General features: G+C 34.3%; 1 protein-coding gene across 2 annotated transcripts; it reads left to right on the top strand.

The window, feature by feature from the left end:
* Window positions 1-899: 899 nt before the first annotated feature.
* LOC143243859 (putative nucleotidyltransferase MAB21L1) lies at window positions 900-26,989 on the top strand. 2 transcript variants are annotated; one of them, XM_076487593.1, is made up of 3 exons: window positions 900-2,136; window positions 4,139-4,295; window positions 26,635-26,989. In XM_076487593.1, exon 1 carries the CDS (start codon window positions 905-907, stop codon window positions 2,000-2,002), a length of 1,098 nt encoding a protein of 365 aa, XP_076343708.1. In that variant the 5' UTR covers window positions 900-904; the 3' UTR covers window positions 2,003-2,136; window positions 4,139-4,295; window positions 26,635-26,989. The 2 variants fall into 2 exon arrangements, with proteins under 2 accessions (XP_076343708.1, XP_076343709.1); XM_076487594.1 differs by having other exon boundaries at window positions 26,709-26,988.
* Window positions 26,990-27,563: the final 574 nt, after the last annotated feature.

The raw sequence follows: 27,563 nt of genomic DNA, 5'->3' as shown, positions 1-27,563 counted from the left end.
GCTGGGTCTTTGCAGGTTTCGTTTCAAAGAGTAAATTGTTTGGATCCTCGTCACGCTCGTTCGTTACTTAATGGATTTAAACACTTCTAAACTGTCTCGTGAACATTATCATCTGGTGAAGGTAAAGAGTGTTAGCCAAGCCTCCTTACAGTAACTTTGTTAAACGAGAATTTCTGCTAAAGTGAAACTTATAATCTATAGAAACCACAACACTGTACAATATTAGAACGTTCCGTTCGTCATGGCTGGTTTAACGAGACTAGTGCCTGGCTGGTTTAATGTGACTAGTTTGATGAGACCAGTGCATGGCTAGGTTGAGCCATTATTTCCTACAGCAGATCATTAGCAGATACGTTTCTCGAACGACCTGAACAAGGTAGTGTATTCAGTTCTGTCAACCGTGAGAGACATATACTGTCCATCTCCCACTGAGCTGCCGCCAGTTATGGAGCCTAAGGTAGCAGATAGCATCTCTTGTACAGCCATATCTTAGGTAACAGATAGCATCTCTCTTCAAATCAATGTTCTAGTCTAAAACAGTGTTCTAACCTAAATCAATGTTTTAACCCAAAACAATGTTCTAGTCTGAAACAGCATTCTAACTTAAAACAATGTGAATATATAATATTTCGGTTTCCTTATTTGAATGAGGATAGTCCACGATCCACAGACAAGGACCACCTGGTAAGTCCCTCCTACAGCCGGGAGGGATCTGTCTCCAACTTACCTCAGTGACTGATTGAACAGGACAGTTACCATCTTCTCTGACCAATCACCGTACACCGACAACTGAAGCTGTGTTAAGTGTTTCTACAGCAGGTTGTCTGTGGGCGGGAAGTGGGCGGAAGTTACCGGTGGGCATCCATACTTCAGCTGGTACTTCGTACACGCCGCGGTGGTCGAGATGTTGGTGCCGTCAGACACGATGGCAGCCCAGTCCAAGCTGCTATATCATTTGAACAAGTTCTACGGAGAGAGGGTACAGGCCCGCAAAGTGGCCGTCGCGAAAACAGTCAAAGACGTCTGTAAAGTCGTGCAAGACGTGTTGAAGGAGGTGGAAGTACAGGAACCACGGTTTATCTCGTCGCTCAACGAATGTAACAGCAGATTCGACGGCTTAGAGGTGCTTTCACCGACCGAGTTCCAAGTGATCCTTTACCTCAACCAGATGGGGGTGTTCAACTTCGTAGACGACGGATCTTTACCTGGTTGTGCCGTCTTAAAGCTCAGTGACGGCCGCAAGCGTTCTATGTCACTCTGGGTAGAGTTCATCACGGCCTCGGGCTATCTCTCTGCTCGGAAGATTCGCAGCCGTTTTCAAACGCTCGTGGCTCAAGCGTGCGACAAGAGCAATTACAGAGACGAGGTCAAGATGGTCGCCGACACCACGGAGGTCAAACTGAGAATCAGAGAACGCTATGTTGTGCAGATCACACCGGCGTTCCGCTGCAGCGGACTCTGGCCGCGGTCTGCAGCCCACTGGCCAAACCCACACATCCCTTGGCCTACTCCCAACCTGGTGGCAGAAGTGAAGGCCGAAGGATTCGATTTATTGTCCAAGGACTGCATATTTTTACAGGGTAAACAGTCTTCAATGGAAGGTGACGCCTGGTTGTTACACTTCATGGAAGCCGAGAAGACCCTGCTGAGTGGAGGCTGTCGGAAGAAGTGCCTCAGTATCCTGAAGACGATGAGGGATCGTCACCTGGACCTGCCGGGCAATCCTGTCACGAGCTACCATTTGAAGACTCTGCTACTGTACGAGTGTGAGAAGCACCCCCGGGAGCTGGAATGGGACGAGGCCTGTCTAGGTGACCGGCTCAACGGTATTCTGTTACAGATGATTTCGTGTCTCCAGTGTCGCCGCTGTCCACACTACTTCCTACCCCAGCTGGACCTCTTCAAAGGGAAGTCACCCAGCTCCCTAGAGAACGCAGCCAAGCAATGCTGGCGTTTGGCCCGAGAACTATTGACCAATCCTCGGTCATTAGAAAAGTTGTGACAACGTTTATTGCTTTTCAGAATCTAGAAAAAATTAAAACAGCTTTTCTAGAGTTTACGCGTTCTGACCACGAGCAGAACCACGGGAGTTATCGTGAGAAGGTCTGACAGAACCATGGAAAATGTTACGATAAGGTCAGAAACCCACCGTATATCCTATATAACCTAAAACACGTTAACTGTGTCGTGTAAGATTAAGTAAACAAAAGCGAGCATTAGTGGTGGTTCTGTTCTGTAAACATTAGAAACTGTAAATACGTATGAATAAGTTATCAATACTATATATATTATCTGTATACTGAATCTGAATATTATACATGTACATTTTTATCATGTAAAATAAATATTAGAGACACAACAACTGTAGGTTAAACCTGAGTGTTTTTAAAGTAGATCTTCATAACGTACAGTAAATATTACAGGAGACACAAGAACAGTAGGTTAAACCTGAATGTTTTAAAAGTAGATCTTCATAACGTACAGTAAATATTACAGGAGACACAAGAACAGTAGATTAAACCTGAGTGTTGTTAAAGTCGTTTTTTTATAACGTGCAATAAATATTAGAGGAGATACAAGAACTGTAGGTTAAACCTGAATGTTTTTAAATTAGATTTTCATAACGTGCAGTAAATACTAGAGGAGACACAAGAACTGTAGGCTAAATCTGATAATTCTTAAAAACTAAAAGAAAGCTGCATCTAGCTAAATTTCTCTGTTCTAAACTTTGTTTCGACAACCAAGTACAGATGCATGTTTGTAATCAAATTACATAACCCTAATGAAATACACAATATCATAAGGGTGGTGTTTGATGTCGGAAGTGAGACCGAAGCTCCAACAGTCATACTTTGCTTATGAAAGACATTATAGCTACCTGACTAGTAAGGGGTGAGCTGACAGAAAATTGTTAAAATAACTGATTTTTTTAGTTGTTTAAGTATTTAGAAAGGATTAACTACTGATAAAACGCATTTCAAATGTATGATTGGATTGAATTAGTTGAACGATGGACACACTCACTTTGAGGTTGCATTATTATAAACCATCAGGTGTTGTAATGTTTTCCCTCTCATTCCTTACCTTGTTTCCTTACTTTTGATGGTACTACTTCCTTTTTTTTTACACTTGTCTTATAGTTTTCTTGATATTGAGTCTCAAGAGTGACTGTGCTCTAGGCCTTTCCTCTTAAAGCTTTTCTTATATTTTCTCTCGACATTTCTTGGCTCTGATCAATATCTTTGCTGTAGTTTTCTTCCATCTAGCCAGTGTGGCAGCTTTTGTTTTGGATGGATTGATAGCTAAGGTTTATTTCACATATTCAACATTATTATTTCTAAACTCAACTATATTCTTACAGTAATAATCTCTTTATCGGGTAAAGACTTTTCAAGGTTATCAACATACGATTTTGATGACGAGAAACCCACTTGATATAAAAATGTATCTCAGAACGGTTGTTATGAGTATTAACACTTTTATTGATAAGGAGAGAACACGTTTCGACCTTCCTAAGTCATCTTTAGGTTAACAAGGAGAGAATTTGAATGTGATCATTGACGGACACATGTCTCAGGGACGAGAGTATAAACGGGTACGGGATTGTAGGGGGCGTTGCAGGTGGATGTTAGGTTATTAATTAGTATAGATATAAGGGTGTTCCTCTATATTGGTTTCAGTTGCTGTATAAGTAGAACTTCTTTGATTTTGCGTTTGTTTATATTTGTTTCCTTACTTAATATCTGGGTGTTTTCTATGGTTGTGTTCTGTTTATTTGATTTGAAATGTTCAAAAACGTGTGAAGGTGTTTTTTTTTGTTATTTGAATCTAGTTTCCATTTTTCTGCTTGTTTCTTCAACGGTCATATTCAAATTCTCTCTTCCTTAACCCGAAGATGACCTATGAAGGTCGAAACGTTATTCTCTCCTTATTAATAATAGTGTTAATACTAATAACAGCTGTTCTGAGATACAAACATACGATTTTATTCCTTTCTCAAGTTTTATTTCCTTGAAAGACGTATTTTAAAATCTCACTGTTTCAGGTACGACCTTAGATGTCAGTATAACACACTTAGTTTTTAAAAAAATACATAGGTAAATTTTGCAACTTACATTTCTTTTAATGTTCGTTCCAGAGCACTCGAGCAAAGTCGTGTCAGATTTCGACAGTGAAAGCGTTCATCCTCACGTAAGAGATTCACGTGTTAGGGACCAACTGCAATGGTAAAATTGCTTTGCCTAACACAGAATTCTCGAGTCAGATGTAAAGAGACGAAAACTTCGCTTTCAAAGGTTAGACTATAGATAGAACTTAGATCTAGATAATCTACTTGGTACACAATTTTTCAACTAGCTGATACAGCTACAGGCTCATTGCGTAATGCGTGCTCATAAGCAATCGTTCACCGGTACGTGAAATGAGGACAAGTTATTATTGACAACTTGTCAATTGAGCGTGCTTGTAATCATAGAATATGGATACTAGTATGATGTTAACTAGTTATTAGCATTACAAACTATTTATTGTTATTACCGCGGTTATAAGTAAACTAAGAATAATACTTTTAACCATATAGTGTAATTTAATCTGGCATATTTATATTTGCATAAAATGAAGACTAAATAGAGATATGCCTTTCAAACATCGTCAGTCAGTGAGTCAGATTGACACATTTGTAGATTTGATTAATTTTTTTTTTACCCTGGCGATTTTCCGAAGTACTTCGGTGACTTGTTACTCTACATTTGGTTTGTTTACTAGTGAACAATGTTTACAGAGTCTTGTTTACATGCTAGTGCATGTGTTTAAGACTTTAATTTGTACTGTACATATTGCACGTTCGTCTTAAATTGTTCTAAAATACATTCCTACTGACTAATTCTAAAATATATTTTTGTTAACCACTTTTAAAATGTATCTTGATTAATTAGTTCAAACATATCCAGGGGCGTAGATCATGGGGGGATGGGGTATACATCCCCTCCTTCATTTTAGGTGGGGGGTATGGTGCATACAATCATCCCCCCCTACAGTTTGGTCTGTTGAATTGTTTTATCGCATCACAGGCCTACAAATTGTGTGTTTGTTCTTGTGATTCTCGTTTTCTTACCAATCGAATTACATAATTAGGCCTAGATGTAGGCTTTTTCAGTAGCCGAAATGTATATCTTTCATATAGGCGTGCTTCTAAGCTTTTCGATGTAAGAGATAGTTCGTAAGTATCAGTCAGTAGGCCTAAGTATACATGCAAGTATCGTGGCAACAAGATTATTCTGTGACTGCATGTTTACAGCTTTAAGGTTCATGTAATCAGAGATTACCAATTTGCAAATTAAACAGTCCACATAAGTGGTTGCAAAAATCATCCCCATCGGGTGTAAAAAAATCTATGCCCCTGAACATATCTGTACAAACTTGTTGAAAACATATTCGTCAAACTAGTTCAAAACATATGTCAATTAATTTGTAGTGATATATTTTGACAAGTTAACTGACACATATTTTAAACTAGTTTGTACAGATATGTTTTGAACTAGTTAGAACTATTAGTTATTTGTACTAATTAATTATATATACATATATCTAATAACTGGTCCTAAATTTATACATACAATTTCCTTTCTTAATTTTTCTAGTACTTCTCTCTGGCCAGAGATGGGAATGATAATTAACAAACTAGAAGATAGTTAATTCTTTAATTAATTAAGTTCTGATAATTTATACCTTCATAAGATAGTTAGGTTGTTTTTCTAACGAGATGCACGCACACCAGTTAAATTCTCGTTTTAAAACACACACGCCGCGATCATGACTGCCTGCCAGCATTGGAAGAAGCACATTCAGGTTTCACGTGCACTGCACAAGCAACGATTGTCTAAAGCGTCGATATGAATACCTCAGGCATACTCATTGTCGCAGCATGTGCACGAAAATATTCGCTGTAATTTAACCACAATAAACTAAAGTTCAAAATACGTAAACAAACAGCGTTCTGGGATGGTTTCAAGAACACTAAACAGATATAGTCCCATAAATAAGGGTTAATGTAGATAGATATAGTCCTAGAAATAAGGGTTAATGTAGATAGATATAGTCCTAGAAATAAGGGTTAATGTAGATAGATATAGTCACAGAAATAAGGGTTAATGTAGATAGATATAGTCTCAGAAATAAGGGTCAATGTTGTTGTTTGAATAGTTTTTTATGTGGAAGAAACACCAGACAAGTTTGGATTTAAAACCTGTTTGCTCGAAATACGCTTCTCAAACTTTCACGTTTCGTTCTTTAAATATTTAATAGAAACTTGTATATGGGTCAAGGGTAAGATTAGTTTCATATCGTTATTGACTTGAAGACAATTCGAGGAAGTAGAAACTCAGTAGTGATACATAAATGTTAGACATTATGTACGTTTCGTTAACCGTCAGATAACTACTTTGTTTTCAATTTTGGACAAAGCTACACGACAGATATCGGGCTAGCCGTCCCTATTTTAGCCATTAACGACTCTTGGTCTACTGTTTCTCTAACCAATAGGAGATTGGCCGTCTCGTTATAACGCTCTTACGGTTGAAAAGGCAAGCGTGTTCTAAAGACGGGGATTCGAACTTGTAACTTTCAGAGTGCGAGCCAAGCACCCTAATCACCTGACCATGCTGGGCAATCAATTAACTCCATAAAAAATATCGAACATACCAATCCTTGTGGCTTCGTTCAGTTAGTCAGGGTCTTACTTTATTTGAATTAGTTAAGTATGAGAAGATCACAGGTAACTATAATTAATCAATACGTTTAATCTCTCACTTTCTGACATGAGTTGTTTGTTTTAACATAAACGCTTAATGACTTCTTCCTTTAAACCTCGGTTACCACATAACACGTTAGTTTTAGCTGAGCTAAAAAAACACGAATAATAACGACCAGAAGGGTAAGAAAAGCTGATAACACGACGACTTGAAACTAGTGCTATAACCAGAAGCTCGACATTTCACACAACGGTTTGAAATCAGTATTGTAACCAGAAATTTAGACAAATAACACAACGGTTTCAAACCAGTACTGTAATCAGAAATGTAGACATGTAATAAAACGGTTTTGGAACCAGTACTGTAATCACAAGACTAGACATATAACACAATGTAATGACGAGAAACCCATCTGAATTAAAAATGTATCTCAGAACGGCTGGTATGGATGTTAACACTTTTACTAATAAAGCTGAGAACAACGTTTCGACCTTCTAATTAGAACATCTTCACATTAACAAAGAGTTTGCAACTGATCGTTGCCGGGCATATGTCTTAGGTTCGAGAGTTTAAAAGCGTACAGGATAGTAGGGGGTGTTGCAGTTACATTGTCAGGTTATTAAAGAAAAAACGTTGAACAATTATACGCACACAAGTAGATGAATAACAAATAAATGATAATAATTCCCAAGATACAACAAACTACAAAACCATATACTGTTACATACCATGTATTCCAGACATCAACGAAAAATAACCAACATTTGGAAAAACTTATAACAAAATACAACATTCCAGTAAACACCAAATTTATTCAAAATCAGGTACAAAACTAAAGTCCATACTGTGTAAAACTACACTGACAAACACAACACCAACATAATTTATAAAATACAATGCAACAACTGCCACGACTTCTATGTTGGAGAAAGAACCAGAAAAATGGAAACTAAATACAAAGAACACACAAAACACCTTCATATGTTTTTGAACACTGCAAATCAAATAAACACAACATAACCATAGAAAACACCCAGATACTAAGTAGGGAAACAAATATAAACAAAGTCAAAATCAAAGAAGCCCTACTTATACAACAAAACCAAAATTAAACCAATATAAAGGAACACTACATACTTGTACTGATTGATAACCTAACATCCACCTCCAACGCCCCCTACAATCCCGTACACCTTTATACTCTTGTCTTTAAGACGTGCCCGGCGACGGTTAGTTGCAAACTCTTTTTTTTGTTAACCCGAATATAACCTAAGAAGGTCGAAACGAACGTTGTTCTCTGCTTTATTAGTAAAAGTGTTAATACCCATACCAACCGTCCTGAGACACGTACAACACAATGGTTACAAACTAGTACAGCAATGAGGAAGATAGACATATAACACAATAGTTTGAAACCAGTATTGTAATCAAAAGACTATATATATATAACACAACGGTTTGAAACCAGTACTGTAACCAGAAGGTGAGATTTATAACACAAAGGTTTTAAACCAGTAATATGATCAGAAGGCTAGACATATTACACAACGGTTTGAAACCAGTATTGTAATCACAAGACTAGACATACAACACGATGATCTGAAACCAGTATTGAATTCATAATACTAGACATATAACACGATGGTTTGAAACCAGTATTGTAACCAGAACGTTAATACAATGTTATTGTATGTTATGAGTTTAATACGTACAGTGACGAATTATTAATTGTTACACATATTGTTCAAGACTGTGGGTGTGTTTATAATTTATACATGTTAATAGTTGTTAGTTTTTAATCTACACGTCACAGTGCATACAGTTAAAAGGACTTATGAGTAGATTTATCATCTTGTTTGCCACTTTATCTTTTTAGTTTGGCCCGGCATGGCCAAGTGTGTTAAGGCGTTCGACTCCTAATCTGAGGGTCGCGGGTTCGCATCCCCGGCGCGCCAAACATTCTCGCCCTTTCAGCCGTGGGTGCATTATAATGTTACGGTCAATTCCACTATTCGTTGGTAAAAGAGTAGCCCAAGAGTTGGCGGTGGGTGGTAATGACTAGCTGCCTTCCCTCTAGTCTTACACTGCTAAATTAGGGACGGCTAGCACAAATAGCCCTCGAGTAGTTTTGTGCGAAATTCAAAAAACAAAACTTTTTAGTTTTACTTATATTAAAATAATGCTTCTACGAATCAATCGATATGGGAGCAATTAGTAGTGTAGTTTCGTATTAGCGTCTAATTTGGTGTTAGGCCTATCGGGAAATATTTATTATTTAAACTTCAAGTAAAAAAAAACATATATCTTAAGTTAAAAAAAACGAAAACTTATTATATATAAATTACACCGATGTATATATATATATCGGTTCAGTTTAGAAGTCAAAACCGTTCAATAACGCAACTGATATGAAAATAATCAAGCTACGAAGCATAAAATGTTGAGAACCCTCACAGCCAAATTTGTATGACATACATAATTATAAAACACAACATGGTGTAATTTTGGAGTCCGCCGCTAAGATAGCGGTAAGTTTTCTAATTTACAACCCTAAAATTAGGGGTTCGATTACCTACGGTGTATACTACAGAAAACCCAGTGTGGCTTTACTATAAGAAAAACACAAACACAGTGGTTTCGGACAAGTGGACGTCTTCACTTTAAGCAGAATCAAAAGCGAGATATATTCAAGTACAGCGCTACCTAATGGCAAATTAACGAAGCATAACTATGTCACTTGTTTGTGTAAAAGTATCTTGTTTTCATTATAAAATATTTGCAAAGCGTTGGCTTGAGCGGCTCCATTATGACAGATGTGTACAAAACAAAAATAATTTTAGTGTAACGACTATGTAAAAAGCTTTTACAAACAGACGTAAAACTAAAACAAGTGATAACATTCAATACATGTATTTCATGGGTTTGGAGGTCAAACTGTACCTTCTTTATCAAGAGAACTTGCGTATACGGACAGCTTCCAGATGTCGCTGTTATCAACCACAGCTAGCAACCACAGACGAAAAGTGATTTTGTCCAGGTCTTACATACCGCGGCATTCTGTGTTGCGATAAAGTCGGAAAATGGGTTTTAGGTAGAAAATAACGGTCTCTAGACACCAGACAGAAGAGCTAATGTTTTTATCCTAGAAGACAACAACAACTTAAACAATTTCATCATCTTGGAAATCCATCTAACTACACAAACAGTATGTTAAAACAGTCTCAACAGCCACTCTAACTATACAAACAGAACGTTAAAACAGTCTTAACAACCCATCTAACTATACAAACCTTACGTTAAAACAGTCTCCACAACCCCTCTAACTATACACACCGAACGTTAAAAGAGTCTCGACAACCCATCTAACTATACATACAGTATGTTAAAACAGTCTGATAACCCATAGAACTACACAAACAGAACTTTAAAACAGTCTTATAACACATCTACCTATACATACAGTACGTTAAAACAGTCTCGATAGCCCATCTAACAATGCATACAGTACGTTAAAATGGTCTGTTAACCCATAGAACTACATAAATAGAGCCTTAAAACAGTCTTATAACTCATCTAACCATACAAACAGAACGTTAAAACAGTCTCGACAACCCATCTAATTATACAAATAGAACGTTAAAACAGTCTCGACAACCCATCTAATTAAACATACAGTATTTTAAAACAGTCTGATAACCCATCTAACTATACAAACAGAACGTTAAAACAGTTTCAACAACCTATCTAACTAAACATACAGTATTTTAAAACAGTCTGATAACCCACCTAGCTATACAAACAGAACGTTAAAACAGTCGAGACAACCCATTTAACCTATTACTAACTTTGATATTTTATGTAAGACATGCTAGTTACCTATCACTAACTTTGATATTTTATGTAAGACATGCTAGTTACCAAAATTAATTCTTCAGCCGTTTATTTGATGCTTGTATGATATACAGTCTTATAATACTTTTAAAACACACCGCCCAGTCCAAAAGGTAAATAGCCAAAGGAAGAGACATTGTCCACACTAAAGAGAGAAAATATTTAAAAACACAAAATCAAGCCTAGATAGAAAGTCCAAGAGTAAACATGCCAGAGACATAGTAGTGGACAAAACTTACAGATTCAAGCCTATAGTGAATGTACTTGTTATTGAGAACACTAACAGATTCAAGTCTATAGTGAATGTACTTGTTGTTGAGAACACTAACAGATTCAAGTTTACAGTAAATGTACTTGTTGTTGAGAACACTAACAGATTCAAGTTTACAGTAAATGTACTTGTTATTGAGAACACTAACAGATTCAAGTATATAGTAAATGTACTTGTTGTTGAGAACATTAACAGATTCAAGTCTGTAGTAAATGTACTTGTTGTTGAGAACATTAACAGATTCAAGTCTATAGTGAATGTACTAGTTGTTGAGAACGCTGACAGATTCAAGTCTATAGTAAATGTACTTGTTGTTGAGAACACCAACAGATTCAAGTTTACAGTAAATGTATTTGTTGTTGAGAACACTAACAGATTCAAGTTTACAGTAAATGTACTTGTTGTTGAGAACACTAACAGATTCAAGTTTACACATAAATGTACTTGTTGTTGAGAACACTAACAGATTCAAGTCTATAGTAAATGTACTTGTTGTTGAGAACACTGATAGATTCAAGTTTACAATAAATGTACTTGTTGTTGAGAACACTGACAGATTCAAGTTTACAGTAAATGTACTTGTTGTTGAGAACACTAACAGATTCAAGTTTACAGTAAATGTACTTGTTGTTGAGAACACTAACAGATTCAAGTTTACAGTAAATGTACTTGTTGTTGAGAACACTAACAGATTCAAGTCTATAGTAAATGTACTTGTTGTTGAGAACACTAACAGATTCAAGTCTATAGTAAATGTACTTGTTGTTGAGAACACTGACAGATTCAAGTTAACAGTAAATGTACTTGTTGTTGAGAACACTAACAGATTCAAGTCTATAGTAAATGTACTTGTTGTTGAGAACACTAACAGATTCAAGTCTATAGTAAATGTACTTGTTGTTGAGAACACTAACAGATTCAAGTCTATAGTAAATGTACTTGTTGTTGAGAACACTGACAGATTCAAGTCTACAGTAAATGTACTATTTGTTGAGAATTGAGAACACTAACAGATTCAAGTCTATAGTAAATGTACTAGTTGTTGAGAACACTAACAGATTCAAGTTTACAGTAAATGTACTTGTTGTTGAGAACACTAACAGATTCAAGTTTACAGTGAATGTACTTGTTGTTGAGAACACTGACAGATTCAAGTTTACAGTAAATGTACTGGTTGTTGAGAACACTAACAGATTCAAGTCTACAGTAAATGTACTTGTTGTTGAGAACACTAACAGATTCAAGTCTACAGTAAATGTACTTGTTGTTGAGAACACTGACAGATTCAAGTCTACAGTAAATGTACTAGTTGTTGAGAATTGAGAACACTAACAGATTCAAGTCTATAGTAAATGTACTAGTTGTTGAGAACACTAACAGATTCAAGTTTACAGTAAATGTACTTGTTGTTGAGAACACTAACAGATTCAAGTTTACAGTGAATGTACTTGTTGTTGAGAACACTGACAGATTCAAGTTTACAGTAAATGTACTGGTTGTTGAGAACACTAACAGATTCAAGTTTATAGTGAATGTACTTGTTGTTGAGAACACTAACAGATTCAAGTTTACAGTAAATGTACTTGTTGTTGAGAACACTAACAGATTCAAGTTTACAGTGAATGTACTTGTTGTTGAGAACACTAACAGATTCAAGTTTATAGTGAATGTACTTGTTGTTGAGAACACTGACAGATTCAAGTTTACAGTAAATGTACTGGTTGTTGAGAACACTAACAGATTCAAGCCTACAGTAAATGTACTTGTTGTTGAGAACACTAACAGATTCAAGTTTACAGTAAATGTACTTGTTGTTGAGAACACTAACAGATTCAAGCCTACAGTAAATGTACTTGTTGTTGAGAACACTAACAGATTCAAGTCTACAGTAAATGTACTTGTTGTTGAGAACACTAACAGATTCAAGTCTATAGTAAATGTACTTGTTGTTGAGAACACTAACAGATTCAAGTCTACAGTAAATGTACTTGTTGTTGAGAACACTAACAGATTCAAGCCTACAGTAAATGTACTTGTTGTTGAGAACACTAACAGATTCAAGTTTACAGTAAATGTATTTGTTGTTGAGAACACTAACAGATTCAAGTTTACAGTAAATGTACTTGTTGTTGAGAACACTAACAGATTCAAGTTTACAGTGAATGTACTTGTTGTTGAGAACACTAACAGATTCAAGTTTACAGTGAATGTACTTGTTGTTGAGAACACTGACAGATTCAAGTTTACAGTAAATGTACTGGTTGTTGAGAACACTAACAGATTCAAGTTTACAGTAAATGTACTTGTTGTTGAGAACACTAACAGATTCAAGTTTACAGTGAATGTACTTGTTGTTGAGAACACTGACAGATTCAAGTTTACAGTAAATGTACTAGTTGTTGAGAACACTAACAGATTCAAGTTTACAGTAAATGTACTTGTTGTTGAGAACACTAACAGATTCAAGTTTATAGTGAATGTACTTGTTGTTGAGAACACTGACAGATTCAAGTTTACAGTAAATGTACTGGTTGTTGAGAACACTAACAGATTCAAGCCTACAGTAAATGTACTTGTTGTTGAGAACACTAACAGATTCAAGTTTATAGTGAATGTACTTGTTGTTGAGAACACTGACAGATTCAAGTTTACAGTAAATGTACTGGTTGTTGAGAACACTAACAGATTCAAGCCTACAGTAAATGTACTTGTTGTTGAGAACACTAACAGATTCAAGTTTACAGTAAATGTACTTGTTGTTGAGAACACTAACAGATTCAAGCCTACAGTAAATGTACTTGTTGTTGAGAACACTAACAGATTCAAGTTTACAGTAAATGTACTTGTTGTTGAGAACACTAACAGATTCAAGTCTACAGTAAATGTACTTGTTGTTGAGAACACTAACAGATTCAAGTCTATAGTAAATGTACTTGTTGTTGAGAACACTAACAGATTCAAGTCTACAGTAAATGTACTTGTTGTTGAGAACACTAACAGATTCAAGCCTACAGTAAATGTACTTGTTGTTGAGAACACTAACAGATTCAAGTTTACAGTAAATGTACTTGTTGTTGAGAACACTAACAGATTCAAGTCTACAGTAAATGTACTTGTTGTTGAGAACACTAACAGATTCAAGTCTACAGTAAATGTACTTGTTGTTGAGAACACTAACAGATTCAAGTCTACAGTAAATGTACTTGTTGTTGAGAACACTAACAGATTCAAGTCTACAGTAAATGTACTTGTTGTTGAGAACACTAACAGATTCAAGTCTATAGTAAATGTACTTGTTGTTGAGAACACTGACAGATTCAAGTTTACAGTAAATGTACTTGTTGTTGAGAACACTAACAGATTCAAGTCTACAGTAAATGTACTTGTTGTTGAGAACACTAACAGATTCAAGTCTACAGTAAATGTACTTGTTGTTGAGAACACTAACAGATTCAAGTCTACAGTAAATGTACTTGTTGTTGAGAACACTAACAGATTCAAGTTTACAGTAAATGTACTTGTTGTTGAGAACACTAACAGATTCAAGTTTACAGTGAATGTACTTGTTGTTGAGAACACTAACAGATTCAAGTCTACAGTAAATGTACTTGTTGTTGAGAACACTAACAGATTCAAGTCTACAGTAAATGTACTTGTTGTTGAGAACACTAACAGATTCAAGTCTACAGTAAATGTACTTGTTGTTGAGAACACTAACAGATTCAAGTTTACAGTAAATGTACTTGTTGTTGAGAACACTAACAGATTCAAGTCTACAGTAAATGTACTTGTTGTTGAGAACACTAACAGATTCAAGTCTACAGTAAATGTACTTGTTGTTGAGAACACTAACAGATTCAAGTCTACAGTAAATGTACTTGTTGTTGAGAACACTAACAGATTCAAGTTTACAGTGAATGTACTTGTTGTTGAGAACACTAACAGATTCAAGTCTATAGTAAATGTACTTGTTGTTGAGAACACTGACAGATTCAAGTCTACAGTAAATGTACTAGTTGTTGAGAATTGAGAACACTAACAGATTCAAGTCTATAGTAAATGTACTAGTTGTTGAGAACACTAACAGATTCAAGTTTACAGTAAATGTACTTGTTGTTGAGAACACTAACAGATTCAAGTCTACAGTAAATGTACTTGTTGTTGAGAACACTAACAGATTCAAGTCTACAGTAAATGTACTTGTTGTTGAGAACACTAACAGATTCAAGTCTACAGTAAATGTACTTGTTGTTGAGAACACTAACAGATTCAAGTCTACAGTAAATGTACTTGTTGTTGAGAACACTAACAGATTCAAGTCTATAGTAAATGTACTTGTTGTTGAGAACACTGACAGATTCAAGTTTACAGTAAATGTACTTGTTGTTGAGAACACTAACAGATTCAAGTCTACAGTAAATGTACTTGTTGTTGAGAACACTAACAGATTCAAGTCTACAGTAAATGTACTTGTTGTTGAGAACACTAACAGATTCAAGTCTACAGTAAATGTACTTGTTGTTGAGAACACTAACAGATTCAAGTTTACAGTGAATGTACTTGTTGTTGAGAACACTAACAGATTCAAGTTTACAGTGAATGTACTTGTTGTTGAGAACACTAACAGATTCAAGTCTACAGTAAATGTACTTGTTGTTGAGAACACTAACAGATTCAAGTCTACAGTAAATGTACTTGTTGTTCAGAACACTAACAGATTCAAGTCTACAGTAAATGTACTTGTTGTTGAGAACACTAACAGATTCAAGTTTACAGTGAATGTACTTGTTGTTGAGAACACTAACAGATTCAAGTCTACAGTAAATGTACTTGTTGTTGAGAACACTAACAGATTCAAGTCTACAGTAAATGTACTTGTTGTTGAGAACACTAACAGATTCAAGTCTACAGTAAATGTACTTGTTGTTGAGAACACTAACAGATTCAAGTTTACAGTGAATGTACTTGTTGTTGAGAACACTAACAGATTCAAGTCTATAGTAAATGTACTTGTTGTTGAGAACACTGACAGATTCAAGTCTACAGTAAATGTACTAGTTGTTGAGAATTGAGAACACTAACAGATTCAAGTCTATAGTAAATGTACTAGTTGTTGAGAACACTAACAGATTCAAGTTTACAGTGAATGTACTTGTTGTTGAGAACACTAACAGATTCAAGTTTACAGTGAATGTACTTGTTGTTGAGAACACTAACAGATTCAAGTCTACAGTAAATGTACTTGTTGTTGAGAACACTAACAGATTCAAGTCTACAGTAAATGTACTTGTTGTTGAGAACACTAACAGATTCAAGTCTACAGTAAATGTACTTGTTGTTGAGAACACTAACAGATTCAAGTTTACAGTGAATGTACTTGTTGTTGAGAACACTAACAGATTCAAGTCTACAGTAAATGTACTTGTTGTTGAGAACACTAACAGATTCAAGTCTACAGTAAATGTACTTGTTGTTGAGAACACTAACAGATTCAAGTTTACAGTAAATGTACTTGTTGTTGAGAACACTAACAGATTCAAGTCTACAGTAAATGTACTTGTTGTTGAGAACACTAACAGATTCAAGTCTATAGTAAATGTACTTGTTGTTGAGAACACTAACAGATTCAAGTCTACAGTAAATGTACTTGTTGTTGAGAACACTAACAGATTCAAGCCTACAGTAAATGTACTTGTTGTTGAGAACACTAACAGATTCAAGTTTACAGTAAATGTACTTGTTGTTGAGAACACTAACAGATTCAAGTCTACAGTAAATGTACTTGTTGTTGAGAACACTAACAGATTCAAGTCTACAGTAAATGTACTTGTTGTTGAGAACACTAACAGATTCAAGTCTACAGTAAATGTACTTGTTGTTGAGAACACTAACAGATTCAAGTCTACAGTAAATGTACTTGTTGTTGAGAACACTAACAGATTCAAGTCTATAGTAAATGTACTTGTTGTTGAGAACACTGACAGATTCAAGTCTACAGTAAATGTACTTGTTGTTGAGAACACTAACAGATTCAAGTCTACAGTAAATGTACTTGTTGTTGAGAACACTAACAGATTCAAGTCTACAGTAAATGTACTTGTTGTTGAGAACACTAACAGATTCAAGTCTACAGTAAATGTACTTGTTGTTGAGAACACTAACAGATTCAAGTTTACAGTGAATGTACTTGTTGTTGAGAACACTAACAGATTCAAGTCTACAGTAAATGTACTTGTTGTTGAGAACACTAACAGATTCAAGTCTACAGTAAATGTACTTGTTGTTGAGAACACTAACAGATTCAAGTCTACAGTAAATGTACTTGTTGTTGAGAACACTAACAGATTCAAGTTTACAGTGAATGTACTTGTTGTTGAGAACACTAACAGATTCAAGTCTACAGTAAATGTACTTGTTGTTGAGAACACTAACAGATTCAAGTCTACAGTAAATGTACTTGTTGTTGAGAACACTAACAGATTCAAGTCTACAGTAAATGTACTTGTTGTTGAGAACACTAACAGATTCAAGTCTACAGTAAATGTACTGGTTGTTGAGAACACTAACAGATTCAAGTCTACAGTAAATGTACTTGTTGTTGAGAACACTAACAGATTCAAGTCTACAGTAAATGTACTGGTTGTTGAGAACACTAACAGATTCAAGTCTACAGTAAATGTACTGGTTGTTGAGAACACTAACAGATTCAAGTCTACAGTAAATGTACTTGTTGTTGAGAACACTAACAGATTCAACTCTACAGTAAATGTACTGGTTGTTGAGAACACTAACAGATTCAACTCTACAGTAAATGTACTTGTTGTTGAGAACACTAACAGATTCAAGTCTACAGTAAATGTACTGGTTGTTGAGAACACTAACAGATTCAAGTCTACAGTGAATGTACTTGTTGTTGAGAACACTAACAGATTCAAGTTTACAGTAAATGTACTTGTTGTTGAGAACACTAACAGATTCAAGTTTACAGTAAATGTACTTGTTGTTGAGAACACTAACAGATTCAAGTTTACAGTAAATGTACTTGTTGTTGAGAACACTAACAGATTCAAGTCTACAGTAAATGTACTTTTTGTTGAGAACACTAACAGATTCAAGTCTACAGTAAATGTACTTGTTGTTGAGAACACTAACAGATTCAAGTTTACAGTGAATGTACTTGTTGTTGAGAACACTAACAGATTCAAGTCTACAGTAAATGTACTTGTTGTTGAGAACACTAACAGATTCAAGTCTACAGTAAATGTACTTGTTGTTGAGAACACTAACAGATTCAAGTCTACAGTAAATGTACTTGTTGTTGAGAACACTAACAGATTCAAGTCTACAGTAAATGTACTGGTTGTTGAGAACACTAACAGATTCAAGTCTACAGTAAATGTACTTGTTGTTGAGAACACTAACAGATTCAAGTCTACAGTAAATGTACTGGTTGTTGAGAACACTAACAGATTCAAGTCTACAGTAAATGTACTGGTTGTTGAGAACACTAACAGATTCAAGTCTACAGTAAATGTACTTGTTGTTGAGAACACTAACAGATTCAACTCTACAGTAAATGTACTGGTTGTTGAGAACACTAACAGATTCAACTCTACAGTAAATGTACTTGTTGTTGAGAACACTAACAGATTCAAGTCTACAGTAAATGTACTGGTTGTTGAGAACACTAACAGATTCAACTCTACAGTAAATGTACTTGTTGTTGAGAACACTAACAGATTCAAGTCTACAGTAAATGTACTGGTTGTTGAGAACACTAACAGATTCAAGTCTACAGTGAATGTACTTGTTGTTGAGAACACTAACAGATTCAAGTTTACAGTAAATGTACTTGTTGTTGAGAACACTAACAGATTCAAGTCTACAACACTTAGATATTCAAGTCCGTAGTAACTTCCCAGTTATTCAGAGTTTGAAAAGTTTGTAATAAATTACAATATTTTATTATTAATATTGAAATATTGATACAAAAGGTAATGTCTAATGAATGGAGTCTGAAAATTGGTAGTTACAATGAACGTAATGGGTGATGGATGGAAGTTATAGTATTTATTTCAGATAACTGGTTTGGACTCTCTCCCACATTATAGCTTGCACACTGGGATCCTTTCAACTAGTGCAGCATTTCTAGTATTTGTTTGGGCTTGTTTTAGTTTATATAACATTATATGTATACTGTGTATAGAATAAGGAGTAATGAGTTATAAGTTAATATATATAAAATATGCAATGAAGACAGAGAGATAAAATCATATTAGCGACTACAGAAGGAGACTTGTAGCTTGGATGTGTAGCTTTCAGTTACACAATCAGTTTCTTCTCTGGGTTTATACATATTAAATGCTAACATATTAAAGGTATCTCGTTTATATATTGTGAAAATTGTGAAGCAAAACGTCGTATTTTATCCCTAAGATCACATTATTGTTACACCACTGCCATACACACATACATATATATATAGCCCTAAACACATGTGAATCCTTCATCATCGTAACTGACTTAATAGTTGATACATTTCTACACTAAATAACAAATTCTTACAATATCGTCTACCAGGGTATTACAGTTTTACTTAATAGTTGACACATTTCCACACTAAATAACAAATTCTTACAATATCGTCTACCAGGGTATAACAGTTTCACTTAATAGTTGACACATTTCCACACTAAATAACAAATTCTTACAATATCGTCTACCAGGGTATAACAGTTTCACTTAATAGTTGACACATTTCCACACCAAATAAGAGATTCTTACAATATCATCTAACAGGATATAACAGTTTCACTTAATAGTTGACACATTTCCACACTAAATAATAGATCCTTACAATATCGTCTACTAGGGTATAACAGTTTTACTTAATAGTTGACACATTTCCATACTAAATAAAAGATCCTTACAATATCGTCTACCAGGATATAACAATTTGACTTAATAGTTGACACATTTCCACACTAAATAAGAGATCCTTACAATATCGTCTACCAGGGTATAACAGTTTTACTTAATAGTTGACACATTTCCACACTAAATAAGAGATCCTTACAATATCGTGTACCAGAGTATAACAGTTTTACTTAATAGTTGACACATTTCCACACCAAATAAGAGATTCTTACAATATCATCTACCAGGATATAACAGTTTCACTTAATAGTTGACACATTTCCACACTAAATAATAGATCCTTACAATATCGTCTACTAGGGTATAACAGTTTTACTTAATAGTTGACACATTTCCATACTAAATAAGAGATCCTTACAATATCGTCTACCAGGATATAACAATTTGACTTAATAGTTGACACATTTCCACACTAAATAAGAGATCCTTACAATATCGTCTACCAGGGTATAACAGTTTTACTTAATAGTTGACACATTTCCACACTAAATAAGAGATCCTTACAATATCGTGTACCAGGGTATAACAGTTTTACTTAATAGTTGACACATTTCCACACTAAATAAGAGATCCTTACAATATCGTGTACCAGAGTATAACAGTTTGACTTAACAGTTGACGCATTTCCACACTAAATAAGAGATCCTTACAATATCGTCTACCAGGATATAACAGTTTCACTTAATAGTTGACACATTTCCACACCAAATAAGAGATTCTTACAATATCATCTAACAGTTTCACTTAATAGTTGACACATTTCCACACTAAATAATAGATCCTTACAATATCGTCTACTAGGGTATAACAGTTTTACTTAATAGTTGACACATTTCCACACTAAATAAGAGATTCTTACAATATCATCTACCAGGATATAACAGTTTCACTTAATAGTTGACACATTTCCACACTAAATAATAGATCCTTACAATATCGTCTACTAGGGTATAACAGTTTTACTTAATAGTTGACACATTTCCATACTAAATAAGAGATCCTTACAATATCGTCTACCAGGATATAACAATTTGACTTAATAGTTGACACATTTCCACACTAAATAAGAGATCCTTACAATATCGTCTACCAGGGTATAACAGTTTTACTTAATAGTTGACACATTTCCACACTAAATAAGAGATCCTTACAATATCGTGTACCAGGGTATAACAGTTTGACTTAATAGTTGACGCATTTCCACACTAAATAAGAGATCCTTACAATATCGTCTACCAGGATATAACAGTTTTATTTAATAGTTAACACATTTCCACACTAAATAACAGATCCTTACAATATCGTCTACCAGGGTATAACAGTTTTATTTAATAGTTAACACATTTCCACACTAAATAACAGATCCTTACAATATCGTCTACCAGGATATAACAGTTTTACTTAATAGTTGACACATTTCCACACTAAATAAGAAATCCTTACAATATCGTCTACCAGGGTATAACAGTTTTAATTAATAGTTGACACATTTCCACACTAAATAACAGATCCTTACAATATCGTCTACCAGGGTATAACAGTTTTACTTAATAGTTGACACATTTCCACACTAAATAAGAAATCCTTACAATATCGTCTACCAGGGTATAACAGTTTTAATTAATAGTTGACACATTTCCACACTAAATAACAGATCCTTACAATATCGTCTACCAGGGTATAACAGTTATATTTAATAGTTAACCCATTTCCACACTAAATAACAGATCCTTACAATATCGTCTACCAGGATATAACAGTTTTACTTAATAGTTGACACATTTCCACACTAAATAAGAGATGCTTACAATATCGTCTACCAGGGTATAACAGTTTGACTTAATAGTTGACACATTTCCACACTAAATAACAAATTCTTACAATATCGTCTACCAGGGTATAACAGTTTTCATTAATAGTTGACACATTTCCACACTAAATAAGAGATCCTTACAATATCGTCTACCAGGGTATAACAGTTTTACTTAATAGTTGACACATTTCCACACTAAATAACAAATTCTTACAATATCGTCTACCAGGGTATAACAGTTTGACTTAATAGTTGACACATTTCCACACTAAATAACAGATCCTTACAATATCGTCTACCAGGGTATAACAGTTTCACTTAATAGTTGACACATTTCCACACTAAATAAGAGATCCTTACAATATCGTCTACCAGGGTATAACAGTTTTATTTAATAGTTAACACATTTCCACACTAAATAAGAGATCCTTACAATATCGTCTACCAGGGTATAACAGTTTGACTTAATAGTTGACACATTTCCACACTAAATAACAAATTCTTACAATATCGTCTACCAGGGTATAACAGTTTTACTTAATAGTTGACACATTTCCACACTAAATAAGAGATCCTTGCAATATCGTCTACCAGGGTGTAACAGTTTTATTTAATAGTTAACACATTTCCACACTAAATAACAGATCCTTACAATATCGTCTACCAGGGTATAACAGTTTTACTTAATAGTTGACACATTTCCACACTAAATAACAGATCCTTACAATATCGTCTACCAGGGTATAACAGTTTTATTTAATAGTTGACACATTTCCACACTAAATAACAGATCCTTACAATATCGTCTACCAGGGTATAACAGTTTTATTTAATAGTTAACACATTTCCACACTAAATAACAGATCCTTACAATATCGTCTACCAGGGTATAACAGTTTTATTTAATAGTTGACACATTTCCACACTAAATAACAGATCCTTACAATATCGTCTACCAGGGTATAACAGTTTTATTTAATAGTTAACACATTTCCACACTAAATAACAGATCCTTACAATATCGTCTACCAGGGTATAACAGTTTCACTTAATAGTTGACACATTTCCACACTAAATAACAGATCCTTACAATATCGTCTACTAGGGTATAATAGTTTTACTTAATAGTTGACACATTTCCACACTAAGTAACAGATCCTTACAATATCGTCTACCAAAGTATAACAGTTTTACTTAATAGTTGACACATTTCCACACTAAATAACAAATTCTTACAATATCGTCTACCAGGGTATAACAGTTTCACTTAATAGTTGACACATTTCCACACTAAATAAGAGATCCTTACAATATCGTGTACCAGGGTATAACAGTTTGACTTAATAGTTGACGCATTTCCACACTAAATAACAGATCCTTACAATATCGTCTACCAGGGTATAAAAGTTTTACTTAATAGTTGACACATTTCCACACTAAATAACAGATCCTTACAATATCGTCTACCAGGGTATAACAGTTTTATTTAATAGTTGACACATTTCCACACTAAATAACAGATCCTTACAATATCGTCTACCAGGGTATAACAGTTTTATTTAATAGTTAACACATTTCCACACTAAATAACAGATCCTTACAATATCGTCTTCCAGGATATAACAGTTTTACTTAATAGTTGACACATTTCCACACTAAATAACAGGTTCTTACAATATCGTCTACCAGGGTATAACAGTTTTACTTAATAGTTGACACATTTCCACACTAAATAAGAGATCCTTGCAATATATATTTAGTAACACATCTAACTAACGTATATAACTAAGATATCTAATTAACATATGTAACTAACATATCCAACTAACCCATATAACTAACGCATGTAACTGAGATATCTAACATATCTAATGTATAACTAACATATCTGACGTATAACTAACGTATAACGAACATATCTAACGTATAACTAACACATCTAACTAACATATGTAACGTATAACTGGCATATATAACATATATAATTAAAATAACTAGCGTATAACTAACATATATAACTAACTTATTTAACTTATATATCTAACGTATATCTGGCATAATTAACGAACATATCTAATGTATAACAATCGCATATAACGTATAATTAACATATGTAACATGTATAACAAACATATCTAACTAAGATATCTCTCGTATAACTGGCATATATAATGTGTAACTAAGGTAACTAATATATATAACGTGTAAATAACATATAAAGTATACTAACATATCTAACATATAACGAACATATATAACGTATACTAACATATCTAACGTATAACTAACATATATAATGGATGACTAACATATATAACGTAAAGTAACATATCTAACTAACATATATAATTATATGTTTAAAAACGGCTGGTATGGATAGAGAAAGCACTAATAGAGGAGCGAACAACGTTTCGACCTTCTTCAGTCATCGTCAGGTTCATGAAGAATGACCAAAGAAGGTCGAAACGTTGTTCGCTCCTCTATTAGTGCCTTTCTCTACGCATACCAACCGTTTTTAAACATATAATTTTCTATACAAGTGGGTTTTCTTGTCATCACGGATTATAACATGAAACCATATACGGCTGCATACCATATATTCCCGACATCAGCAGAAAAATAACCAACATTTGGCAAAAACTAGTAACAAAATATGACATTCCAGTTAATTCCAAATTTATTCGAAAACCAGACACAAAACTAAAGTCTATACTATGTAAAAACTACACTGACAAACACCACACCAACATTATTTGTAAAATACATTGTGATAACTGCCACGACTTCTATATTGGAGAAACAAGTAGAAAAATGGAAACTAGATTCAAAGAACATAAAAAAGTCACCTTCACACGTTTTCGAACACTGCAAATCAAACAAACACAACATAACCATAGAAAACACCCAAATATTAAATAAATAAACAAACAAAACAAATGCAAAATTAAAGAAGTCTTACTTATACAACAACTCAAGCCCAAAATAAACCAATACAAAGGAACACCTTTATACCTATATCAATAAATGTATCCAACATCTAAGCACGCCCTCTACATTCCTACACTCAGTTACACAACCGCCTTCAAACATGTGGTCAACTATCGGTCAGTAACCCTTTCTTTCTTTGTGAACCTGACGATGACTGAAGAAGGTCGAAACGTTCACTCCTCTATTAGTGCTTTCTCTATCCATACCGGCCGTTTTTAAATATATAATTTTCTCTACAAGTGGGTTTTCTCGTCATCGCGGATTATAACTAACATATATAACGTATAACTATCATATATAACCAACATATATAACGTATAACTATCATATATAACTAACATATATAAGTATAACTATCATATATAACTAACATATATAACGTATAACTATCATATCTAACCAACATATATAACGTATAACTATCATATATAACTAACATATATAACGTATAACTATCATATATAACTAACATATATAACGTATAACTATCATATCTAACATATATACTTCACCAACTTTCCCTTCACAACCTAAAGTTACTTTACTGATTATTGAAATACATTGTGTCTTTTAAACAGTACCTCCGACTTTACCATTTTTCTCTCCACTACTTAAAGTTTCTTTATTAATTATTGATGTACATTATGTGTCTTTTAAACAGTATCTCGGACTTCACGAACTTTCTCATCACTACCTAAAGTTTCTTTACAAAATACTGATGTACATTATGTGTCTTTTAAACAGTTTCTTGGACTTCACGAACTTTCTCATCACTACCTAAAGTTTCTTTACAAAATACTGATGTACATTATGTGTCTTTCAGACAGTACCTCAGACTTCACAAACTTTCTCTCCACTACCTAAAGAGTCTTTACTAATTACTGATGTACATTATGTGTCTTTCAGACAGTACCTCAGACTTCACAAACTTTCTCTCCACTACCTAAAGAGTCTTTACTAATTACTGATGTACATTATGTGTCTTTCAGACAGTACCTCAGACTTCACAAACTTTCTCTCCACTACCTAAAGAGTCTTTACTAATTACTGATGTACATTATGTGTCTTTCAGACAGTACCTCAGACTTCACAAACTTTCTCTCCACTACCTAAAGAGTCTTTTACTAATTACTGATGTACATTATGTGTCTTTCAGACAGTACCTCAGACTTCACAAACTTTTATCCACTACCTAAAGAGTCTTTACTAATTACTGATGTACATTATGTGTCTTTCAGACAGTACCTCAGACTTCACAAACTTTCTCTCCACTACCTAAAGAGTCTTTACTAATTACTGATGTACATTATGTGTCTTTCAGACAGTACCTCAGACTTCACAAACTTTTTATCCACTACCTAAAGAGTCTTTACTAATTACTGATGTACATTATGTGTCTTTCAGACAGTACCTCAGACTTCACAAACTTTCTCTCCACTACCTAAAGAGTCTTTACTAATTACTGATGTACATTATGTGTCTTTCAGACAGTACCTCAGACTTCACAAACTTTCTCTCCACTACCTAAAGAGTCTTTACTAATTACTGATGTACATTATGTGTCTTTCAGACAGTACCTCAGACTTCACAAACTTTCTCTCCACTACCTAAAGAGTCTTTACTAATTACTGATGTACATTATGTGTCTTTCAGACAGTACCTCAGACTTCACAAACTTTTTATCCACTACCTAAAGAGTCTTTACTAATTACTGATGTACATTATGTGTCTTTCAGACAGTACCTCAGACTTCACAAACTTTCTCTCCACTACCTAAAGAGTCTTTACTAATTACTGATGTACATTATGTGTCTTTCAGACAGTACCTCAGACTTCACAAACTTTTTATCCACTACCTAAAGAGTCTTTACTAATTACTGATGTACATTATGTGTCTTTCAGACAGTACCTCAGACTTCACAAACTTTCTCTCCACTACCTAAAGAGTCTTTACTAATTACTGATGTACATTATGTGTCTTTCAGGCAGTACTTCATTTCATGTTCAAGTAGGAAACGTTGCTACAGTGAAGTTTATGGAAGTTAATCCTTTATTCCAGACTTAGAATGGAGACTAAGAACCCAGGGCGTTATTTCAATGTACGGTTCTCTGACAATCAGAAGATTCATTGCAGCTTTGGTGTCATATGTTAACTTTAGCCAGATACATCTGTGTTTATTATTAACCTGACTTAATTTTTTGGTAACTACAATTTTATCTCATTACAGTTGTGTGTGTTTTAGATTCTAAGTTATATGCCAAGAGTATTTTATGATGCCAGTTTATCCACTATAGATGTAAGTTACGTTGTGTCTGCAAAGAACTGTATATAAATGAGTTTGTAGGCACTCAAATAGAAAAAAAATCCAGTTTCTTTTGTGAAAATAAATTGTTTCCATCACATTTTAATCTCGTGCTTCGTTTGTTTCTGCTTTTATCTTATATTGTGTGAAGTTATTCTAATTTATGATACCCAATTTTAAAAGTTCACAAACTGAACCTAATTTCCCGGTCTTTCTTCCTCCTTCATCGGCGGGAGAAAGATACAAAAAAGACAAATAAAAATAAATATTAAATCTCAAATACAAATATACACGGACATACAGATATGCACATCAATAAATCAAACAAACGACGTGATAGATATCGAAGATCAAAACATATAAACAACAATTCAAGAGATACATAAGAGACAACGGACAACCTGCATAAACACGACATCAGAAATCGACAACTTATACCCTGCAAGAACGTGAGAGAAGGCAGGTGCTGCACGAAACCCAGCGATTACAGTGAATATAACGTGCTTACTACACGTGCAGAATCTGATTATGACAGCGAATGCAATGCTACACCTGCCCCGTAAATCTCTCAACACATTTCTTATGTCAGGGCAGGTTTTAGTATAATTTAG

Source organism: Tachypleus tridentatus, chromosome 2 (genome assembly GCF_004210375.1).
Source record: "Tachypleus tridentatus isolate NWPU-2018 chromosome 2, ASM421037v1, whole genome shotgun sequence".
NCBI classification, from domain to species: domain Eukaryota; kingdom Metazoa; phylum Arthropoda; class Merostomata; order Xiphosura; family Limulidae; genus Tachypleus; species Tachypleus tridentatus.
The sequence above is the reverse complement of the archived record's forward strand: the minus strand, read 5'-3'. Positions and strand labels throughout refer to the sequence as shown.